The following is a 24,658-nucleotide window of genomic DNA, read 5'->3' on the forward strand; positions in this document are numbered from 1 at the left end:
CGCGCCAATCTCCTTACATAAAAAATGACGGGATTCAAGACTAACCTATATACGAAATTTTAACCACTATTTCAACCCTTAGAGGTAGAATATCCAGAAATGCTTAAATACATATCTAGTACTTTCTCATCAGTAGCCCAAAAATAAAGACTAATGCTTATAAATTCAAAAATGATGGACTTCCAGACTAACCTATACGAAATATCGAAATTTCAACCCCTATTTCAACCCTTATTGGTAGAATATCCAAAATCTTTTATATACATAACTACTCATTTCTAATTATTATCCCAAAATCAAAATTTCGTGTTTATAACTTAAAAACTAACGGACTGCCATACAAATTTTCAATCCTTGTTTCACCCCCTTAGGGGTAAAATATCCAGAAGGGCCTAAATACGTATCTACCTAATTTATTATAAATATCCCAAAAATAAAGTTTCATGTTTCTACCTTAAAAATGACTGATTTCCATACTAGCTTTCAACCGTTATTTCACCCCTTTAGGGCTAGAATATCCAGAAACTCTTAAATACGTATCTACTTATTTTTAATCAGAATCCCAAAAATAGAGTTTCATGTTTCTAACTTAAAAAATGACGGTATTCCCTACAAATTTTCAATCCTTATTTCTCCCCTTTAGGGGTAAAATATCCAGAAATGCTTAAATACGTATCTACTCATTTTTAATCAGTATCTTAAAAATGAAGTTTCATGTTTCTGACTCAAAAAATGACGGACTTCCATACAAACGTTCAACCCCATTTCACCCCCTTAGGGATTGAATTTCCAAAATTCCTTTCTTATTGGATGTCTACTCAATAAAACGATCCTACTCACCAAATTTCAAGGCTCTAACTTTAATAGTTTACGGTCGGCGATGATGAATCAGTCAGTCAGGACTTGTTATTTTATATATATAGAAGAAGAAGATTTATTAAAAGCATTTCATGCTTTTAATCGTTCAATTTCTTGACCTATAATACCTAACAATAGACTTGTAGTTGTCTCTCGGGCCATCTAGAGTCTATCGAGAGGCAATCGAGAATTAAACATATTATAATATTTATATACTAATACTTATATTTTATGTGCATAGTATTCTTTATCTTACATGCAATACATATTTTCATATTCATTCGTTGAATATTCGTAACTATTTTTTAATCTTGAGATTAATTTTTCTCAGGCGTTTTATTTAATTATAATTCCTTAATATAATTAAATACACCAAAGAAAAATAAAAATCATTTTATGTTGAATTAGACAACTTTTGATTCTTATCGTTTTATTCTTTCATAAATAATACGCTGATTAGGATATCCGCTGTAATTATTATATATTGCATCGACTTTTTAAATTTATCAACTTTACTCGTAGCTTAATATAAAAGGCCATTCAGAATATCCGGTATCAGTTCGGTTTACATATTGAGTTATTTTTAGAAAGCCCTTTTATTTGATACCCATATTGTAGGAGTGCATCAAAAATAATTGTTCCGCCATCTTGGGTGGTGGACGTCACAGTTAATCATGCTTACTCCTAACTGAACGTGCATACAAAATTTCAGCTCAATCGGTTAAAGACATCTGTTTCTAATTGAGTTGCAGGATTTCACCCGTACATACTTATATTACAAGTTAAATGAAAGCTTGAAATAACATCTACAGACATATATCTAGTAGTTTTGTATAAAAAGGAAGAAAAACAAATCCAAAATGTAAGTTATTTTCTGGCAAAGCAAATAAGCATTAGATAATATTTTTATATTAATTTTAATTAAAGATTTTTTTTTAAATCCAAAAATAAAATGCCTTTCCGCAAAGAAATAGTAAAAAATATATGGTGCAAATATCGAGGATTGTTGCCTGCGAAAGCCATCTTCAGCACAGATCAGAGGGTAAGAAACTGTCAAGAAGATATCATGACAGATATGAAAATGACACATTGACTTTGACATAGCTATGAAGTAAAACTTCATTTAAGTTATCGCATTGAATTGATGCCTGGTTTTTAATATACAAAAAAGGATATATTAACCCTTTTTTTTGTATATTAAAAATTTTTTAATTAATGCATCAGCCCACGTTGCTGCATACCATGTAACAGATAATGCAGGATTATTAACGATGATTTCTTCCACATCCCAAATGAGATGATTCATTAGAAAACAGTAGCGTGTATCTCAGATTGAAGCCCGCGATTTAGATAAGAATCATGATTTCTATCCATTTTAAGAGATTGGTTTTTTTAATGAACATTTGGTGAGTAAAATTTTAGTTTTACTTGTAAAAACATAATTAAATACCAAGCAGTTGCGATATTCTTAGTTTTGTCACCTTATTACCTCAATTTGCAACATTTTAAAATTTGTCTCATGTGTCAAACTATAATGACACGTTCAATCGCGCATCAGTTTAATCCGTAAGATTAAAACAAAGTTTAATCAAAGTGAATTGAAGGATTGATGGCCAATGATAGGTGACCATTAGACGTTCAATCTGGCATCAGTTCAATCCGTAATCTCGGACCAAAATTTAATCAAAGCGGATTGACGGCTAATATTAAATTTAAATAATATTGCGCTACAAAGGAGTTAAAAGAAAACGCTGCAGTAAGATGTACCTATTATGATGTATGAAACGAGTGTATTATTATACACCCATTTCAAAATTAAATTAAATTGAAATAAGTAAATGTATTCGAACTATTTTTGGAAATAGTTACAACATTCTTCGTTCTAAAAATATAAGCATTCAAATGTGCGATAAAGCTAGTCGAATGCCAAGCGACGCCTGATACACGAAAAATTTAAAGTTAATATAATCCAGATTGACGAAACGAGTCAAAATATGTAGTATGATCCGACGTGTCCGTCAACCGATCCATGAATTATACGATCAATCTAACATCAATCGTACCATTGACGCCGCATTGTATACCTAATGGTCATCTAACAAGTATCGGTTTCTTGACTCAATTTGTAAAAGATCCACTTCTTATTAGATCACAGTGAAGATTGTTTTGTTCGCAAAGTGATTTTTATTCATTGTTTACTTTATTCTATTGTATGTCTTGCAGCTCTGTGGTAAACTTACAGTTGAATAGAACTGAATTTCTTTGTATATTTTTTTTAAAATAACTTTATAAGCTACAAAACTCTTTGTCAAGTTTGTTGTCACCGCTTGTGCGTATCTTCGTTTTACAATAACAGAGAGTACAAGAAAATTGTACATTTATGGCTAAACAAATTTCAAATACGGTAAATATTTTAAACGTACTGGAGTTAGATAATAAATTTGTCTCTATTCAGTTTTGGCTTCGACTCAAAACGATGACGACCACCGATAAAAGTCGTTAAAGCTCGCTATACGTACCCATTCCTGAGATCGATTTAATCCTAAAGAATTCATACATGTCAAAATAATACATTTCTTATCAACTAAAATTACATTTAACATTTAAAGGCAAATACCTATAGAGTGAAAAAATCTAATAATCTACTAACTAATGATGATAACATATCAAAAACTACAAATAATAAAGGAGTATATAATGGTATAACCATCGAACGATCAAATGCTGTACACGGTGGCAACATGCCAACTCACGTTTAAAGTCGTGTCAATACGAATCCAACTAAGTTTTAAAGATCACCTGCATCGAAAGGAAACGGCACATTTTATCATTTCTCTTTTTGCTAATGATACTCTCGGGACGTCATAAAACTCTCATTTAAAAATTTCTTTCATTTGATCGCGTCAATAATATTTTAGATTAATAAGTATCTGGTATAAAATATATTTATTTTAATACTTATTCAGATTGTTAAGTGCCACGATAATAATATATTTTTTTGTTTTGATAAAATATAATGTATTATAATATTACAATTATGACATTATTAATGTGTGCTTATTTTTGTATACTCTGAATTCAGATGGTAATTACACAATAATAATAACATTAACATTTATAAGGTGCTGACAATACCTAATACTTACAAGAAAATAAGATCACGTTAAGGTGTAAACTAAAAATTCTATAACAACAAAAAAATTGCAAAATAATTATATAAATCATAAAGGCACGAGGTCATGCAAATCTAAAGTAACGATGTTTTTATAATTTACAATACACACAGCACGTACATCTCATGCATCGACTTACATCTAGCCGGCCGCGGATGGGCGATCGGAAGCCGCGCATGGCTGGGCTTTCGCTGCGGGCGCGCTCTCGTCTTAGGGATTTCATTTTTTTATAATGTACGCTCGTGTGTTAATTTAAAAGAGCGTTAAGACCTGTATGGAAAATACAATTTTATAATATTTTTATATAATTATTGACATCGTTTACATATTGATTGTGTACATATATTTTTATTAATATTGTTTTTCTTTTTAAATAGAAACCGTTTGTAAAGCTTAGTTTATTAATCGAATGGAGGCTAGAAAAGGCTGAAAAAAAGATTATATTTTTTTAATTAACTGCTAACTTGAGACCAAGGGAAAATAAAAGACTAAGATCCGTAGATAATATCCTCACCCGTTTGCTTTCCAGGTGAAATGTTAAAAATATATAGGTATTAAAATTAAAATAATTTTACTGCAAGCGTAATATAGATAACATTTTCGAATTGCCGTTCGAGTATTACTATTGCCAGGCTTTAATATTTCTATGGAGCAAGTATAAATGTGCGAAAGAGCAACATTGAGCGTACTGTTCAGTGTAATGGACGCAGCATAGCAGCTGCTCGTGACCCGGCCAAAGAATGGAAGAAAGTGCGCAGAGAACTGCTTTTTTGTTGTTAAATGTCCTTTTAAAGTAACTGACACTATATTTTCAATTATAAACTAATTTCAATAAAATCTATCATGCGATTAAAAAGTTAAAATAATAATAATAATATGCTATTAATATATTATATTTAATTAACGAACATTATGCAGTATATAAGGTACAGAAACAAAATTGAGATTTTTTTTCATAGTGAGTTCTCTCTCATTCGAAGGCCGAGTCAAACAAAATAGACAATTATTTTAATTATGCTTTGAATAACCTTTAAAAACATATTATATTTTATTATACAGCAAAAATAGTCTTCTAATAGTTATTAAACCATACGTTTCATGTGGTAAGCAGATGGGTGAAAGACAACCTTTCTTCGGATCTTCTACAATAATGGTAGATTGGATTTTAATTTTGAATCAACTTAATCCAGAGCGCACGAGTTAACATTTAATTATTATCGTTTAAGTAGTATACTTTTTAATATCCGTAACTAATAATTGAAATGATTTATTGATTATACATTTTAATTCAATCAACAAGACCAGGAAAAATGTACTTTATTAAAGTAGCTTTCTAGAGTTCGTACCAGTCTTCTTTTAAATTATTTTTCCATATCATGTAAGATGAACGTAAATATTATGATTTTATCATTTATCATTATTTAAAATAATCCAATGTAAGTTATTAATTTCATTGTATAAAAAAGGCATAAAAATCCATAGTTTATAAAAATGTTATATAATAGTAGTAGTAAAAGAATGTGGAAACAACGAAATTAGCTTGATGAGGTCACGCGGTTTATAACGCGGGTTGGGCTGTTCTTTGGATAACGGCTACGAAGTTGCTACCGTGCTTTGAAATGCACCGGCTGACGCGATGGGGGACGAAAGAGCTATGGCCTTTAGACTGTGAATTATAGAACCTGCAACACGATTGTTTTATCTTGAAATCAGAATGCTTTTTCATTATTTTATAATGGTATCAAAAATCTAATAATATTTAACGATTTGCTATCAATGCTTTTTCATAACAGTAACGATATATTTTTGGAAAAATTTTGCCTTTTTAAAACCTAGTTTATTAAACTGTTTCATAGCGAGGCTCGAAAATGACATAAAGTAAGAGCTACTTTTATTATTTGTTAAAAGTAAAAACACGTCATTTAAATTGAACGCGAATGAAATCCAGTCACAGTTTGATATTTCCATTTTTCGCTGAAAATATTCAAAAGGATTTTTAACGCTCGCTATTTGCTCTTCAAAAAGGGTGAAAAATCAAATTATGACACTTTTGAAACTCACACTAGCTGGACTTTTATAATTAAAGATTATTGTCACTCTCTTTGTGAGTGGTCCAGTACTTTTAAACTTGATAACTAGATTTTGAGTGCCGTAACTCTTTTAGTGGCATAAAGGAATTTCTCTCATATACATAACATATTTTGGACGAAATGAGATATGCGAATGTCGTAGAATGTAAAAAATAATAGGTATTTCTGTTTAAATTATTATGCGTTAATTTGGTAACAATCTATGTATACGGAATTAAATTGGAGTTTTAGTTTGTTGAAAATTGCTTTTTATTATGTAATGTGAAAATGAAATATGTCTAACACTTACTAATTAGTAATTTTCTGATCGTCTTACTTTGATTGATTAGTAGATTACATATATTACACAGCATAGAACTAGAGGGCTTTGTATGAAGGGTCTGTGCCGGATAGCTTAACGATAATTAGTCCGTACATAATAAGAGATATATGATACCAAAAACCACTCTTTTTTTCGTATATCTGTCTGTCTGTTTGTTTGGGCGTAGTCTTATTCTCCATTATTAGCTTAAGCTAAACAGGACATAGTTTTACCGACATTGGATTTTTTTTTTAATTCGACATGTATATATTTTAGCATAGCTTACAAATAAATCTGATTATATTCCTCAATTTTTAGTTTATTTATTATTCTTTACTAATTATTTATATATTTTAATCTCTTATTGGACAAAATATCTCGAGATAAAAGCTTTATTTTAAGTAAAATATTAATTTTGATGTGATTTCCCCTTGCTTTTTAGAAACCTGTGCGAGTGATTTCGTGAAAAGAAACAGGAGTTTGTAATAGAAACATACGCGTTATTTGATTTGACCAATCAGCGCGCGCGGTTCTAGTCTTGGCCGTCAGATGATAAAAGTTTGAGAGGATGTCATAGTAACGTTGCTCGTTATATTATTACCATGATGACATGTCATATGTTAGACTCGCTGTTTTTTTATAATTATTGCATAAAAATTTAACTCAAGACCCGATGAATATCTTTTGTTTTAGGGATTCCATGTCACCTTACAAATCTTTTTGTAAATGGAATATATTAGTCATAATCTACTTCTAGGATTAATATGAACAAATTTAACCGAAGTGACATTAATTTCATATTTATGATACCTACATAATTATTTTTTTCAAAAATCTAAGCTGGTTACAAGTACGGTCAAGTTTGATAAAGGCAAGTGTTTCCCAGTAATATAATGACTGACTGCTGTTACGATTTTTACCTGACCCTACAAAAAGACTCTCTTGAAAAAGTCAAGAGACTTATAATTACTATACATTTGAATTTGAGTTGTTTGTCCCAACAATTTTAGGTCATTATTCAATTATTGTATTTGATGTTAAATAATTATTTATAAATGCATGTATCAAATTATAATTTAGTGTATCATACAACATTTAGAATGTGACCAACATCGTAAGGACATTATAATATTATATGCTGTATCCGTGTTATGTATCTACACACAACGCAGATTGTAATTGGAAAAATTTATCTAAATCCTGCCCGTAGCCCGTAGCGCGTAGCAGGCTCTGGGACACTGTGCTACGACTGCACTACAAAACATTTGTAGACTTAGATCGTCCATGCCTGTGACTTCGTATGACTTTATGTGTGTGCATATGCATGCATTTGAGTCTGTGCGTGACTAAGTATCCGTGTATATATGATATATGACTGATTGTTTAGGATACGGTTGACCTTGTGTCATTTTTTGTGAGAGTGCGTCTGTGTATTACTAAGTTTAACTATATGTACCCGTCTGTGATTTTGTGTGATTATGTGTGAACATATGTAACGATGTGTGCATGTGTGTGACTGTGTGTACATATATTTGAATATGTGAGTGTGGGTGACTGTGTATAGCTATTTTTTACTATGCGTGTTTGTGTGGGACACACATAGTCAAATAAATATCTGTGTAACGGTTTTGCTACGTTACGTATGAATAATTTCAGGACAATTAATTAAGTAGATTACTGAAAAAGTTAATACACATTATTTATTTACGCGTAAAATACTTTTTTATACGACATATACGATGGTTTTAGGTTTTAAAGTTAAATTGTTTACATAAATTTATTTTATATATTTAATATCGAATTAACAAAATTATTTGAATATTATTATTAAATGTTATTTTATTTTATTTTATTTCATTTTATAAATTAAAAAGTCAATGATGAATCTGTTTAATTGTATAGACGTTGGTAATATAACACTTTACAGATATGAAAGTGTTAATTAATTAATTAATTAATTATTAGTATATTAAGGAATATTAAATTAAAGTTTTTTTATCTGTATGTGTAAAATAAATAATTTATTTAAAACGATCATATCTAGATTACTCTATATGATAACAAACAGTTACCGAAATTAAGAAATGAATTTCGGCCCGCTCCGACGCTTATTAACATAGATTTACATTTTCCGCCGGCAATTTGTATGTTTTGATAAAAAAAACGATACACGGCGAAACATTCGTAACTTAACGGTTTTTTAAGTCCTCTAATTTTTAGGATTAAGTGATGATGATTTTATTATTAATTTTTATTTTAACCTTGTATTTATCCGTCGATTTCAGTTTTTTGTCTCGTTAAGTTAAGCACTTTGAGCGAGTTGTAAAACTTTACGCGAACTACCTTTCTCGGTACTTTATAAAAATTGTTAACAGAATATTTATTTATGGAAAATCGAAGTTTAATAAAACTTTAGAACTATATTAGGGTTAGAACTTTATTTTCTATAACTTTATATTCTATTAGAAGGAGGAGATTTTCGCGGCTTAACTCTTTACGAACTTTAAAAAATAAATTATAAATTGTAAAAATTAAATAAAACTTTATTGATAAATTATTTTATAGTTTAATATTAAATTTGCAAAAATAAAAATAATTTATGTTTAAATATAACTTTTTTATGGAATCAACTATTTTTTAATTTAGTCGCGATTTTTTAAGAAAACTATTTAAAAGAGATTTATATTTTTTTTAATTTTTAAAATATTTTTCACTTTTTCACTAACTCAAACTTACCTTTGTTTCAGAGCTGCTCTGGTTCGAGGGGTTGCTCGTAGCGCTTCTGCGGCCGGTGGAGTTCTTCTGGTGCCGAGGGTAGTCCACCCCTGGTTTATATATCATCCGGACCTGCGCCGGTTACCTGCGCATCTTACCTCCTCACCTCTAACCCACCTACTGGATTTATCTATCTTTTATTATAAATATTTGACCAAACACTGATTTAAATCGCTCGAGTTTGAGTTTGAAAAAGTAATGTTTTAAATTTTATAAAGAGGAAAATGAAAAAGTTCCCAAACCAAGTTCTATATTGGATTAACAAGTCTGTTTTTTTTAACTAAGTAATTTGAAAATTTCTTAAACTTGTTACTTACGAATAATTTTAGAAAGATATTTGTAGACTTCAAATTATAATAAAGTTATATTAATTAGTATTTATTAATCATTATTTATGAACTACTTAAAATTATAACTTGAGGTTATTATTGCAATAAAAAATTAAAGAGAATAAATTCAGTACATTTTATGCAATATTGTTTTTTTTGTTTTTAGTATATTTTAGCGCGTGAGGCTTAACCGAATATATAAGTAGGCCTTTTATGCATTTCAACCTATAAGTCATCTTGAACTTAACGGTGAAAGTAAATATTGCGAATAAGAGTAAGCAGAAGATGATAAAACACTGCCGCATGTCACATCATCTCTTTATTCATCGTGTTGGAATAAAGCCCAAACTTTAGCCTTTAAGCTTTTAAGCTTTTCTTCTTTAGAAAAGCAGGTTTACCCAGCAGTGGGACATTTACGGGCTCTTGGATACTTTACTATAGGTGAATTTCGATTGTATTCTAATAACGTCACTTTATAAGTACAATGTCTTTCTTAAATTATTTTTTTAATTTAAGTTAAACATTTCGCTTAGTTTTATTAACAATTACATATAAAACATTATTATTTCTACATTTTAATATGGAAACTGAAATTTAACGTGTTGCTTTCCCATTGTCAACCAATACGATTCTAACAGTATCTTGTTTAAAACGTCCGACGGTAAAACGAACTTCAGGAACGGGATCCGTCGGCAACTCTCTCAAAAATGTGACAGCGCTCTAAACAAACTATTGCGACTTTGGTTTAATAAAAGGACTTAAGGACAAAACAAAGGTTTTTAGGAAGAACAAAGAATGAAAAACGTTTTCAGTGTTTAATTCTTTTGTTATAACATCTAACAGAATGTTGTTAGGAAAGAAATTTCTTAAGAAATCGCGTATCAGAATAATAATAATCAAAAATAGATGTATGATGTGAAACAGTTGTTATTGTCCTTTACGACCCGAAATTTCTAGTTCAGTAGTCTCGGTTAGAATGTTTATTTTAATCGTTACTTAAATTGTATGCTTAGTTTGTGAAGATCAAAAACATTGCAAGAATTGTGACAACTGTGGCTGTAAGAATTTGGTATATTAGGTATTATCAACACACAATTTTATACAAAACTACGACTTTATTAAAAAATGACGAGAATCTGACATAAACAAGCTTTTTCGAGGTTATAACACAAACCGTATGTCACAACGACTTACATCCGTGATTCGTATACTAAGACTTACACCCCTCAAATGTTAAACATATGTTCGCTAAACTAACGACCTTGCGATTTATTTTTTACATCCCTTTTTTTAACCCATGCGTCATGTAAGTCCAATTTTTTTTTTTAATTTAAATATAAGACAAATAAGACATTGGACGAGCACACAAACATTTTATTTTCTCTTTTTAACTTAACATTTTTAGCTAATAAGAAAGATTGAAGGAAGCCAAAAGAATATTTTTTAAGCGTCGAATTATTAAAGAACAATATTTTGTGGTATGTCTATATACTTAACGGTGAAAGTAAATATTGCGAACAAGAGTGAACAGAAGATGATAAAACACTGCCGCATGTCACATCATCTCTTACTGGATCATCGTGTTGGAATAAAGCCCAAACGTTAGCCTTTAAGCTTTTAAGCTTTCCTTCTTTAGAAAAGAGCAGGTTTACCCAGCAGTAGAATATTTACGGGCTCTTGGATACTTTACTATAGGTAAATTTCAATTGTATTTTAATAACGTCACTTTATAAATACAATGTCTCCCTTAATAGTTTTTTTAAATTAAATTAATCATTTCGCTTAGTTTTATTAATAATTACATATAAAATATTATTATTTCTACATTTTAATGTGGAAATCGTTGTTTGTTTAAATCGTCCGACGGTAAAACGAACTTCAGGAACGGAATCCGTCGGCAACTCTCTCAAAAATGTAACAGCGCTCTAAACAAACTATATCGACTTTGGTTTAATAAAAGGGCTTAAGGTCAAAACAAAGATTTTTAGGAAGAACAAAGAATGAAAAGGGGAAACGTTTTCAGTGTTTAACTCTTTTGTTAAAAAATCTTAATAAATCACGTATCAGAATAATAATTTGTTAATATAATGAGTCATACTCATTATTTCACCCGAAAGAATATTTTCAAAACGTCGAATTATTAAAGAAAAATATTTAGTGGTATGGTTACATATAAATATAAGCATTCATTTTCTCAACGATATTCTTTCTCGTTATAATTATTAAATTAATGATTCAAACCGATTATAATTAGGTAATACTGAATTAATATAATGAACGAATTCCGTTATTTTAGGTACTTGGAATTCAAATATAATTTCCTGTGTATATATGATTCACGCTTATTGTTCAACTATTGTTTTGTTTAACTAATTGTTAAAATTATTCAATTTCATAAATTGGCCGAAAAGTAATTTCTTGTTTTGTTAAAAAATCATATTAACTGAAAAAATTAATCCATCTTTGACATTAGCAGCCCGTAAATGTCCCACTGCTGGGATAAAGGCCTCCTCTCCCTTTGAGGAGAAGGTTTGGAGCATATTCCACCACGCTGCTCCAATGCGGGTTGGCGGAATACACATGTGGCAGAATTTCGTTGAAATTAGACACATGCAGGTTTCCTCACGATGTTTTCCTTCACCGCCGAGCACGAGATGAATTATAAACACAAATTAAGCACATGAAAATTCAGTGGTGCCTGCCTGGGTTTGAACCCGAAATCATCAGTTAAGATGCACGCGTTCTAACCACTGGGCCATCTCGGCTCGTCGGATCCATCTTACCTCTTCGCAATTAAGTCCGCAATCCTAAGAAAATAATAATACATTTAAGGAAAACCTCTTCCGTAACAAGACTTTAAGATAAGTTTAATTGAATCACAGCTTGAAATGTTTCTATATATATTTATAGACATAAATCTATCACAGGATCTCCTCGACTCTCATCGCGACACTTAGATCAAACAAGGATCCTGTAATTAATGAAAACTTTGAAATTTGGAATACTTTAAGGTATCGCATTTTAATTATAAAGTTATTTTTATTATAATCCGATCAAATTAAAAATAATTACCAGCTTTAACTTAACATCACCAGTTACATACTATGTGTCAAATTTTACAATAAAATTTTAAAATCATACCATCGATTGATGTACAATTTATTACCCACTTCTCTTGCTGGTGATAAAATGATAATTTGCCTGTCAATTACTATATTCAAAAAATGTTTCGTTTGGGATCGTAAAATTGTCTAATTTACAATTTTGTCTGTCTCATTTGTAATACTCATACCTTTCGTTGCCTTTTGATCCAATTTAAGCGTCCTGATAATGAAAATATGTGTACGTGTTCTTTATGTATGTATAACAAGCAAGCTACGATATACTAAATATCTATTACTAAAAAGACAAATAAGAAATACTTTTTTGTAACTGCAAAAAACTGTAAAAATCGCTTTTTAAATTTGACTCTGAAAATTTTCCTACCGTTAGAATGATATACCTTATTGGTTATTTCGTGTCGTCAGACTGCCGGTGAACGCATTTCTCTGGAGGATTGATATTAAATCCAACAATGTCCTATTGTTCAGGTCGTCTGATATAAGTAACCGTATAAAGTTACATGTCTCGTGAAAATGCTTTCTGACGATATTTCATTAAATATTAGTCTTTCCTTATATAATCCGTTATGATATTCTTTAATGATTGAGTTAATGATAACATCATTTCTACAGAATTGTTTTATTAGATATATGTTAATCGAATTGTTTTTCAAAAATCATATAAAATCGCTAGACTAAGTGTTGTTCACAATTTGATGATAGATTCTGCTGTTAATCTGTATTGCATCGAAGCTTTAAAGAGGTGTATACATGTAAGCTTAAACACTAAGCCCTTACGTACGTACTAATGAACGCTAGTACCAAAATAACTCTCGTTACCGGCCGCAGACGATGATTAAAGCAAATCCGTCTGTTAATCAATATGAATTTCAGTTTGTAAATTAAGGTTTGTTTATTAAAGTATTGTCTGACGAATATATGTGTGACAAGTACGATAATATTTTTTTTTTTTTTTATAATATTATGAGCGACTGGACTTTATGACTGGCATAATAAGGATCTGGATCTGGACTGTAAGTTGACGTTCAATCCCGGACAAACTAAGTGTTCAGGAACTTTATTTGTGTTTATGATTCATCTCCTTAGTGAAGGAAAATGTCTCTGTGTCCAATCATGGTGGAGTGTCGTGGTGAACTATGCTCTAAGACTTCTCATAAGGACAGGCCAGCGGTGGGACAACGGTAGATATAGTAATACGTGTTCGTGTTAAAAAAAGAGTAATTACGTATTAAAAAAATAAATCTGTCCTATATTGATTGGTGCTGTGGCGTTAATACTTAAGTACCAAAGAAAATTACGATTTATTCATATGTTTATTATAATTTTTATGAACCAGGGTTGTTGTAAATATATATTATTATATTGTAGCGATATAAAATTATACATAATATATCTAGAGACGGTATCGTTATCGACGGTGTTTTGTTATTGTAATTGATTATTTATTCGTTATCACTTACTGGTTCACAGCTTCGGATATTGCGTATATAATGTTAGTAAAACGATTATGTAATCGATAAAAAAATAACCGAATAAGATTAAAAATAATTATATTTTTTAATTAGATATCTTATAAAACTAATTTTATTTATATAATTTACAAAAAAGTTTTTATATTTTTTTTAACATTTTCGTACTTTACTTTTCTAATTATTATTTACAACTACATAATATTTATAATCTATCTCTTTGTAAATATTCAGATACATTCAGATCTGATTATCAATTTGATCTGATCTGAATTCAGTATTTTTAATTTTTATAGAATTCGGTATACTTACACTGGAGTATAATTATATGTAAGTATATTAAGTATACGTGTACTATTATACAAATACTAATACTAAAAGTCATATATCGCAAGTTCTGTTTAATAATTTCAAAGTTTAAACAGGTGTCAGGACCAGACACCGGCTTAATATTCTGTTGTATTTCAGGCAAAGCGTTTTAATCGTGTTATATTGAACTGGGTAGGTACAACTGAAAGGCTAAGGCGAAAGCAGGCTAGCTGAAAGGCATTGAAGAGAATACGAATTTCATAATAGTGAGTAAGTCAGTGTAATTACAGGCACCAAGGAGATATTTTTTTTAGTTTCTAGACGAAGTTTGATGACGCAATGGTGATGTACAGGAATGGTTTATATTACAAACAAATTGGTGGTGCCCACTTACCAGCCAATGGCTAATTTGTCGGTCAATCTATACATATACCTATTACAAAATATAAAAAAAACGAGAGGTTTTGTTGGAAATAAATTACTTTCGCAACATATTATGTTTTAAATAACACAATCGAAAAAAACATAATCTTTATGTAATTCGGAATATCGTTATTAAAAAAAAGTTTAAATAATATTATATGAAACAGTATACAATAAAAAAGGGACGGAGAGAAAGAGAAAGAGAGGAGAAGGTCGTCTGAACGTTTTTTCAATATACTGTAGGCCGCGTAAAAGAACTTGTTCCAAATAGAAAAAAATAGACAGTATACAAAATTAACGCGTTCCAAATATTAGTTATTCGTTGCATTGATTATTGTTATTATTATTTTAAAATGAGATATTTTCTAATAATAATCGAATGCGGTTAAAAAAATCAAAAATATAATAAGTTAAATAAAATAAACCAAGTCTGATTTTTAAACCAAATGGAAAACCGAACCAAATATATTTTGCTATTCGTCAAATCATTCCATTTCACTGCCATATCGGGGGAGTTAAAGCTTTAAGCCTGTAGACGAAAAACGTAATCCACTATATTGCAACGCGCGGCCATTTTGAACAAACTATAATATTCACTACACGAGACTTTTGTTCATCAGCAAAAATTTGTATTAAATGTACACTCTTGTAGATATTAACGTGTGTACTTAAATAAAACCTTGTAAAGAAAAACTTTTCTTGTTTCTACCTCGTGGGAATATTACGAAAGCAATCGAAGATGCTGAATAGCGAAATTTAAAGAAAGGGTGCCAGTCCAGTGGGTCGGTTTTGCGTGTTGCACGCGATTGGCCCATAAATAAACTTCGACATGACGTCAAACAGCAGAACCTCATAACGCTATAGCAGGGTAATCCTGTGTCTATAACGACGTTACATAGCTGGAGAGCTTGTGTATTTGTACACTAATCTCGAGCTAGCAATCCGATTTGAATAATTCTCCTTTGCACTTTGCCCCTTTGCGGAGAGAGGTTCTAGGCTATTTAATTTTACGATACCACAACTAATGGATCATCCTTCTATTAGATGTACCGATGGTTTCTCTTATAGCTTACGTTACATATAAGCATAAGTCTTAAATCTTAGGCCTAGTAAAGAAGAACAATAAAATAAAAGGAATTGCATCAAAATACATATATGAGTTTTATTTAAACGGCTAATGATCAAAAATATACGAAAATAAAAAATAGAACGTAAATACTCTTTGTCTTAGTATTTTCCGATAGCATTTCTTTGACAAAGCGATTTTCTAATAACTCAACGGCCCAAGAGTCAACCGGTAATCATTGGCTATAATATGCGCCAGGCTGTTATCAAGCTATTTATCGTGATAGTAGTAATGTTCCTTAGCAATAGGGTACATAAATTTATTACCTTAGCGAAGTTTTCGTCGATCACATATATACATAATAACCTGTTCATATTCCGTTATCAGTACCTTTTCTGAATAATTTTCTTTGACGCCTAATTAAGTATTGATAAATATTTGTTTTCAAAACCAACGTAATGTAAAATTTATAATATAAAATATATATTTATTGTATGTTTGTCAGTTCTTATCAATTCAATCAGATCAATTAAATTGTTTTTTTTTTTTTTAGCGACTGTTGACTAACGAGCAAGAGGCTCACCTAATGAAAACTAACTACCATAGAAATGTGCAACAATTGCAAGTGCGTTACTGACCTTTGAAGAATATGTGGTTTTTAAGGTTCATTAATGGTATCGGCATAAGATCTGGTATAATTAATATGTTCAAATAATTTTTACTGTATTGATTAAATCGAATGCATTTTTTTTTTTAATTTAACAACGTCCACGTGGTCACAGTTATCCGTGTCTTTTTTACATTCTAGTTTAATACATTTTATCGTTATATTTTATATTATTACTAAACATCAGCAGATCTGGATTTCGAGCTAGTCGTCCTCTTTGAAGACGAGCTCACACTAACTTATATACTTTTTTCTTTTTTTATATACATTATAATTACGATAAATTGGAACGAAATCCGAATTACGATAAATAAGAACTAATTCTTGTTAACTTTCTGTGTCATACAAGTAAAGCTAAACTTTGCTTTTATATAAACTTTATATTATGCTATAAATAGGCAAAGACAAAATAGAAAAAAATCAAGACTTCTCTCCTCTGTTTGCCAACCGTTTCATTTTATTTAGCTATTGAGATTTATTATTATTTATTATTATTATTTATTATTTTTATTTCATTTTATTTAGCTTTTATTTATTTGAAAATGAAGCGGAAATGAGAATAAAGACAAAATGTGTTCAAAACTTCCAACTTTATGTTTTCGTCAAATTTTCAATAATGATTACAGTTTATTTTCGACAACACACAAGGACCAATAAAGCGACCGATTTTTTTTTCTACATTAATGTTATAGAACCAATCCCTTTATGTTCTTAGTTACTTGCTTAGAAGTTAAATATCTAATAAAAATAAGAGATAAAATATACACAGTATTTGCTTCCTGACGGAACTTTGTAGTCTCGTTTTAGAAGCTTTAAACATGACGTTGTAATGACGGGTTTTCGATTTCGATCGCCTTCAGTCTATTTCTTTTATTGTAAATTGTAGAAGATTATGAAATTCCATAAGGAAAACCCCGATGAGTTGCTCTCGCTGGTTATGCTCGGAGCGTTGCGTTTTTACTAGCTATTGTTATTTTTAAGTAATGAATACTTCAATATTAAATAAATGTTTTTTCGGCGGTAAGGCTTAGTGCAGCCAGCGTGGATACCGCCCACTCAACAATTATTCTACCATCAATATTTGTATTGCTGTGTCCCTGTTTGAAGGGGGTGTGAATCAATGCAATTAATTTAAGAAACATAGCGTCTTCAGATAAGTGGTTAAATTAGGTTTGGTTTAAATTTCTTCCATTACGAATATTATTTGACCACCACTGCGACGAACGAGATTCCGTTAAACGTATAAATAAGTTCTACTAAGCCATAATGTGATAAATACCTCGTAACTTTCTGGAAATTGATGTTTTTTTCTTAACGTGGAATCTTGGTACTTTAACTGCATAGGCATCGGATCCTCTCCGGAAACCGCGCGTTGATAGGATAGCCTCCGACCCTTGTTATCGGGTATTTGGCTGTACAATTCATTTTCTGGTATACTAGAAAAATCTTGGTAGGAATGGCAGGTCTGCATCTCGTTATGCTCGTCTTGTATCTTTCTTAGCGTGGAATTAGCTAAACATTCGCTTGCGATCCATGTCGATCTAAAAAAAAAAGAAAATATATAAACAATTATGGTAATAATTTAATTATTTACTCTGTATATGAATAATCATACTATTTGCAACAATTCGACAAATTCTAACAAGAGATCCAAACTGGATTATCTCATATAAGCTATTGAATCCGAGAAAACAGATTGTAACATCTTTGCAAAAAAATATTTTCAGAGAATCAGGGATTTTTTCGACCTTAATATTGGAGGTTGAATGTGAGCTCCCGAGTGGATAAATTACGCATCATTCAAGAGGTCCCGACTCGCTATTGTGAGTAAATTATATATGAATTAATGTAGACATTCCCTCTTAACTCTCATGTGAATAGACATCTTCGCATATCGTTCCTAGTAACTAATAGTTAGTTAACTATATAAAAACATATTAACTTTTAGATAAATAATGTTCCTCTAGTCTTAAAATATTCAATTATCAATATGTCTTGTTTGGATTTTATAATACAGTTACAATGTAAAGTTAACAATATGTACCTATTCGATCGCGATGCCTTCCTGCTTTGCTGGCGGAACGGAGCGTCCAGTCCGGAACTCATCGAGATAGCCCGGGATTTCAACATTGCTTCTTTTAAATAAAACTCGTTTAAGCCTGTATAAAATTTATATTTAGAAAATCAATAAAATAATAATAGAATTAACTTTATTCCTTATTAAATAAAAGTTAATACATATTAATTTTATTTATTTTTTCAATGATTAACGCATTTAGCTTTAAATAAATATTAAGATTTTTTTACAACAAATTATACCGAGCCTTGTGGTAAATAAACATTCGAAAATCTATAAACAAACGAACTTATTACTTCTTTCAGTTCTATAGGCAGAATCTATGTAGGTGTTAACATCTAAACTGAATTTAATTGATTGATTTCAGTTTGAACTCGGACATCGTGGTATTTTTATATCAATTTACCACGCCACATTAAAGCAGCATGGTGAATTTATCCTCGTGTGTTTTGATAATTTTACTAATTAAATAGTTATTTTTTGTTAATTATATAGGTATATTTAAATTACAAGATTATTTGTATAGATATAATCAAAAGACTGAAAGAGTGAAAGTCGAAATTTCGATACGGAGCAGTTGGTATGTAAAAGTATCTTTACGCTTACTTGGACTCTTTATGGTATACCCTTATATACTCTAGCAATGCCTTCTTACAAAAATAAACCACAGAGTAATTTGTTACATATCTTGTAGTTTACAAAATATTCGAATGTTACTTTTATAAAAAAACTTACTGTGTACGCTATGAGAATTGGAGTGTAATTCTTCAGAATCCGCCCTATTTAGACCATGCAGTGCAGGCTGGCTTCCAGCTAGGCTGTTTTGTGATGACGAGCTCGGCAGGTTTCCGCTCTGCATCAATGATAAGCTGGAGGTACTGCGCACTATTGGAGACGGCGGTATTTGCAAACTTGTTCTGCTTCCATGTGGCTCCTTAAATGACAAACTATTTACTGTTCCTGACAATAAAAGCACATCCGTTTTCAAATTTAAAACAGGTAATTTTGATTTGCTTTTATGAAATAACTAGCTGACTCGGCCAGATGTTGATGTGTCTACATTATACATTGAATTATATTGATAATCTTTATCTAAAAACCTTCTCTGAAACACGCTGTACATAATTGTACAAATTTCATGTCAAAATATTCATTGTTTATTCTGAAATCGTCCCTACATTTCATACAAATACGAGTTTGATTTTTAATGGTGGTATATACATTTCGTTTCAAGGTTATTAAAGAAATATTTATTACTTTAAACACATATAAGTTCTTAGTTTACAAATATACTTTATCAGTTACCGATAGAATTAACATTAACTCAACTATAAAATTGATAAAGATATCAGTAGTTATGAAAATACGGTTTATGTCAGTGAATATACGAGAATGTGTTAAATACTTATTATTCATTTTTACAGCGTTTTTGTTAACTCGCAAAGTGAAGGTGAAATTTTGTAATTGATTTCGAACGAACTTCCTGGTAACTAACGATTGTATGACAACGGAAAATAATGAATTCGAAATACAATCATTTACAATTTATTAATCAATAAGTTAAAATAATTCGGATTCTTTATAAAAACGGTAACACTTTATTAATAAAATATTACGGATTTTTTTTAAAAGAAATAAGTGTACCAAAATATTTACTGTTTGAAACCATTAAACTCAAATTATAAATTTATAAAATCAAATTAAAAAAAGTATATAATGCCCGTAAAAAACTAATTGCAGTAACGTTTTAAGTGTTATTGATTATATAAGAAAATTCTCGCTCACCTGATCCTGTGGTGGTGGACATTTCGTTTCACTAGTTTCACTACTATTACACTTATCGTTTAATGATTGAAGTGAAACTGACATTGAACCACGACGTTGTAAAAAACTATTTTGTCTTCTAAACATTTCGGTCGTGTTTCTAACAAAACTGTCCATTTTCTTCCTAAAGAATGAATATTTCCTTTCAAGTGGAGATTTCCCGATTGTATGTAAATCTAATTCAGATTGAGAGAAACCATCCTGTCTAGATAACATAGTATGGTCTAGGGATAATTTTCTATCTCGATTCTTTTCAATAAGTTTTCCATTAGATAAAGACGCAGTTAAATTAGCTATTTCATCATTATCGTCTATATCGCTTTGAGTATTATTTAGAGAATTATTTTTTTCACTTTGAGCCTCATTTGGAGTATCATCACTTGCTTCTGATATTTCAATTTTGTTTATATTTAAAACTTCTGGAGACAATTCATTTTCACTGCTATTTACTTCTCTTTCAACTTGATTTTCTAAATCAGCTTTCGTGACATCCACGTCTGGATTAAATGCACTTAGAGGCTCGATTGAATTTTGGTTGTTTGAAGATTCTTCAAAACAATCCTCCTCATTAAAATCTTTGCTATTCATAATTTTGCTACCAGGTGGACCTTTTAACCTCATACTACTATTCATTTTGACGCTTCGTAATATTTCCTTTATCTTGAGATTTTCCTTTATACTTTTCACGTCAGTAATAAATAGACTTTGTTTATCTTTACCACTATCTTTCACTTGTTTTTCTTTTTTTAACTTCTGCTTCAATCTATCCATATTCACACATTAAAATAATTATTATCAAAACACTTGAAATTCACTTTACACAACAAAGGACAAAATTTCCTAAACTATTCCACATGGCTATTGAAATAGTTATCAGCTGCGAGCGCTAACGTCACACCTGTATAAATCGTTTAATCGCAGTGGAGCTATTGTGACGATAACACTTTATCGCTATATCTCACACGGCATAACTTTAACAGGTTAACGAATACTAGAAAATTTAAGATTAAATATAAGTATTGTATCACAATATTGGGGGCGTCATTACGCGGCTTATTTTATAAATATAATCATATTATTAACCGTATGAATACAGTTGTCTTCGAATGGTTTCAATTAAATCCACAAAACTAGATAATACACAAATGATATCGAACTCCTTGAGATTATCATTGATAATATTTCACATATACGTACTTATTTTTATCATTTTATCTGGAACTAGTGATATTTATAAAAATAACAATGTACGCATTAAAATGGTATTCTACTTCATCTACGCGCTAAATATTATCGATATTGCGGGGTACTTACATTTGTTTTGTAATTAGTTAAAGGCCAGACGTCGTCAGTCGGTACAGATAATAAAATGTTATAGTTACCTATCTAGTTTTTGAGCTCAGTTGTGTTCGTCATTAACATAATATTTTGTACGAAGGCATTGCACGGTATATTATTGAAAAGAGGAAATTATTACAAATATGTGTCTTTTTAAATTTTGTGGTGATTTTAACATTCCTATTTTATCTGATTTACCTAAATGTATATATATGTATATATAGTTGTCACAAGGCCAATTTAATAATATCCAATAATTTCATATGAAATTATATACATTATTTGCAGATCATATGTCGAGCTACTCTACATTCATATATTTTATTGAACAGGACGCTATTAAAAAAGGTTATAATAAGGCCGAATCTTCTTATCCTTTACACATATAATACATATGTACGAGAACCTGATTCATGCTTGTGAAAACGGGTGAAACTACGAAGCGCTGCTTCATATATAACAATAATATTTTATACTATAAAACTGTTTTAGTCTCTGAAACGTGCTGTGTTGTTTGGTATATTGTTTATGTATAATTAGTATAGTATTTTTATAATTAAATATTACAAAAAAAACTACTCTTATTAACATAAGTATATAAACTAGCTACCAGTCCAGGCCTCGTCCACGTGAAATAAGAATTTTATTCCTTATTATTTTACTTCCCGATCGCAGCGCCACCTACAGGTTCCAACCTAAACCACCCAGGACCTGAATGAGAATGATGATGAATGAGATGTTCGAATACAGACAAAGCATTTAACCGAAGTCGGCCAAACAGGAAGAGTGTAGTTATATTACGTACAAGATAAATATAAAAATCGAATACGTACGTGACAAATCAACTTGTTTTTAAAAAAAAGTACGTTATAAATTTATATTTCAGAGACAGTTAATATTAATTAAAATTGTAATGATAAATACATCAGAGCTTAACTCGTCTCATTATGATGTGCAGAATGCAATTATGACGTGATGCATGTATATGGTGGTATGTAACAACGTTTGTTTTCAGTATATCACGCTCGATTAATTACGGACCTTTAATAATTACGTAATAAGTGAATTCTGAAGCTATTGTTATCACGCGATGATTTTCAATATAATTATTGAAAAATAACGCTAACGCTATGCAAATGTGCAAGAAGGATCATTAGAATATTCAAAGTCAAAGGCAAAGTCAAAAATCTTTATTCAATATAGAAGTGTTTACACTTGCTTATTGATTGTCAAAAATCTACCACCGGTTCGGAATTTAGCACCTCAGACCTGAGAAGAACCGGCGAAAGAAACTCAGCGGGATATATTTTTTTTTAACCATTTTCCATGTACAATGATAATTATATTTTAGTTATTTGTACAATAATATAAAAAGCGTCAAGTGTGCTCGTGTTCCTTACAATTTAGTAACTATGTCAACGAATTTTTCTTAATAATGTTACAATTTCAATTAAATTTAATTCGTAAATGGCTCATTTATCATAAGCACATAAAATATTATTTAGCATTAGCAGCCCGTAAATGTCCCACTGCTGGGATAAAGGCCTCTTCTCCCTTTGAGGAGAAGGTTTGGAGCATATTCCACCACGCTGCTCCAATGCGGGTTGGCGGAATACACATGTGGCAGAATTTCTTTGAAATTAGACACATGCAGGTTTCCTCACGATGTTTTCCTTCACCGCCGAGCACGAGATGAATTATAAACACAAATTAAGCACATGAAATTTCAGCCTGGGTTTGAACCCGAAATCATCGGTTAAGATGCACGCGTTCTAGCCACTGGGCCATCTCGGCTAAAATATTATAGTAATAACAAAAAAAAAATCAGAGAGCCGAGAGATAATTTGTTTTGTTTATGAACAAAATTATAAAAATATTTACATGTTTTTATACCTATAAATAATTATTTTATACCTGTATCCATAAACAATATACTATCGGACAATTTGTATATTTGATGCCTAACGTAATTGATGTATTTGAATATAAAATTTAATCCGTTTTACTAAAAAGTGCAACGTGACTGAACTCTTAAAAGAGATCTACATGCAAAATATGCTGCAAATCGTTTAATTATTTTATTTTTAACGCTTACCATATTTTTTACTTAATGGTGTCGAAGCTTCTTTCCCGCCAAAATTATTAATTAGTCGTTATTTTACAAATGTATAAGGACATCATCAAACAATACATATTCTAATATCACATACATAAATGGGGCGGAGTTATCTCTTGTAGACTACCATCATTCAACGCACACAAACAAAATGTAGAACACCTAAGGGAATCGAAAGCTTTACAAAATATTATCGATATTTATACTTTAGTAAAATAAATCAAATTTATACATAATATATTAAATATTATAATGAATAGAAAATAATTAAGTTTTATATAATAACCAGCACCGCAAGGATTATCTTAAGCCTAAATGTAATTTCATGTTGCTAGCAACCCATTTCCAATCGCTGCGACAACCACCGGGCCTAATATAAGCAACTATGCAACCTCAAATATACACCAAAAAACAGTCCTACCGTTCAATTACATACACGCGAACAGTATATTTATAAGCCTATTTAAATTTAATGAAACTTAGTCCACTAAATCCATTTAATAACCATGAAAACTACAGGGATTAAATAAAGGCTTTAGTAAATTATTATTAAAATGACGTATAGAGTGATAATTAATGCAAATTGTACACTTCATTACGCTTAATAAGAACATTTATCAATAATATTTTAATTGGTCAAAACAAATCGAATAATACGCGATTATAATCGGAAAGTAGTCGCGATTTCGTTGACGCGTAGACATTTTCGTAAATGTAAGGA

General features: G+C 30.4%; 1 protein-coding gene across 3 annotated transcripts in view; it reads right to left on the minus strand.

Annotated features, from left to right (window-relative positions):
- LOC125075888 overlaps nt 1-21,766 on the minus strand; it is a 48,958-nt gene extending 27,192 nt beyond the window's left edge. For all 3 annotated transcript variants that reach the window (XM_047687722.1, XM_047687725.1, XM_047687724.1), the window contains exons 1-4: nt 20,445-21,766; nt 19,395-19,593; nt 18,627-18,741; nt 17,862-18,123 (exon numbers count right to left, since the gene is read on the minus strand). In XM_047687722.1, coding sequence (XP_047543678.1) covers nt 17,862-18,123; nt 18,627-18,741; nt 19,395-19,593; nt 20,445-21,254 — 1,386 coding nt within the window. In that variant the 5' untranslated portion in view covers nt 21,255-21,766. The remainder of the gene's footprint in view (nt 1-17,861; nt 18,124-18,626; nt 18,742-19,394; nt 19,594-20,444) is intronic.
- Nucleotides 21,767-24,658: the final 2,892 nt, after the last annotated feature.

This window comes from Vanessa atalanta, chromosome Z (genome assembly GCF_905147765.1).
Source record: "Vanessa atalanta chromosome Z, ilVanAtal1.2, whole genome shotgun sequence".
NCBI lineage: Eukaryota > Metazoa > Arthropoda > Insecta > Lepidoptera > Nymphalidae > Vanessa > Vanessa atalanta.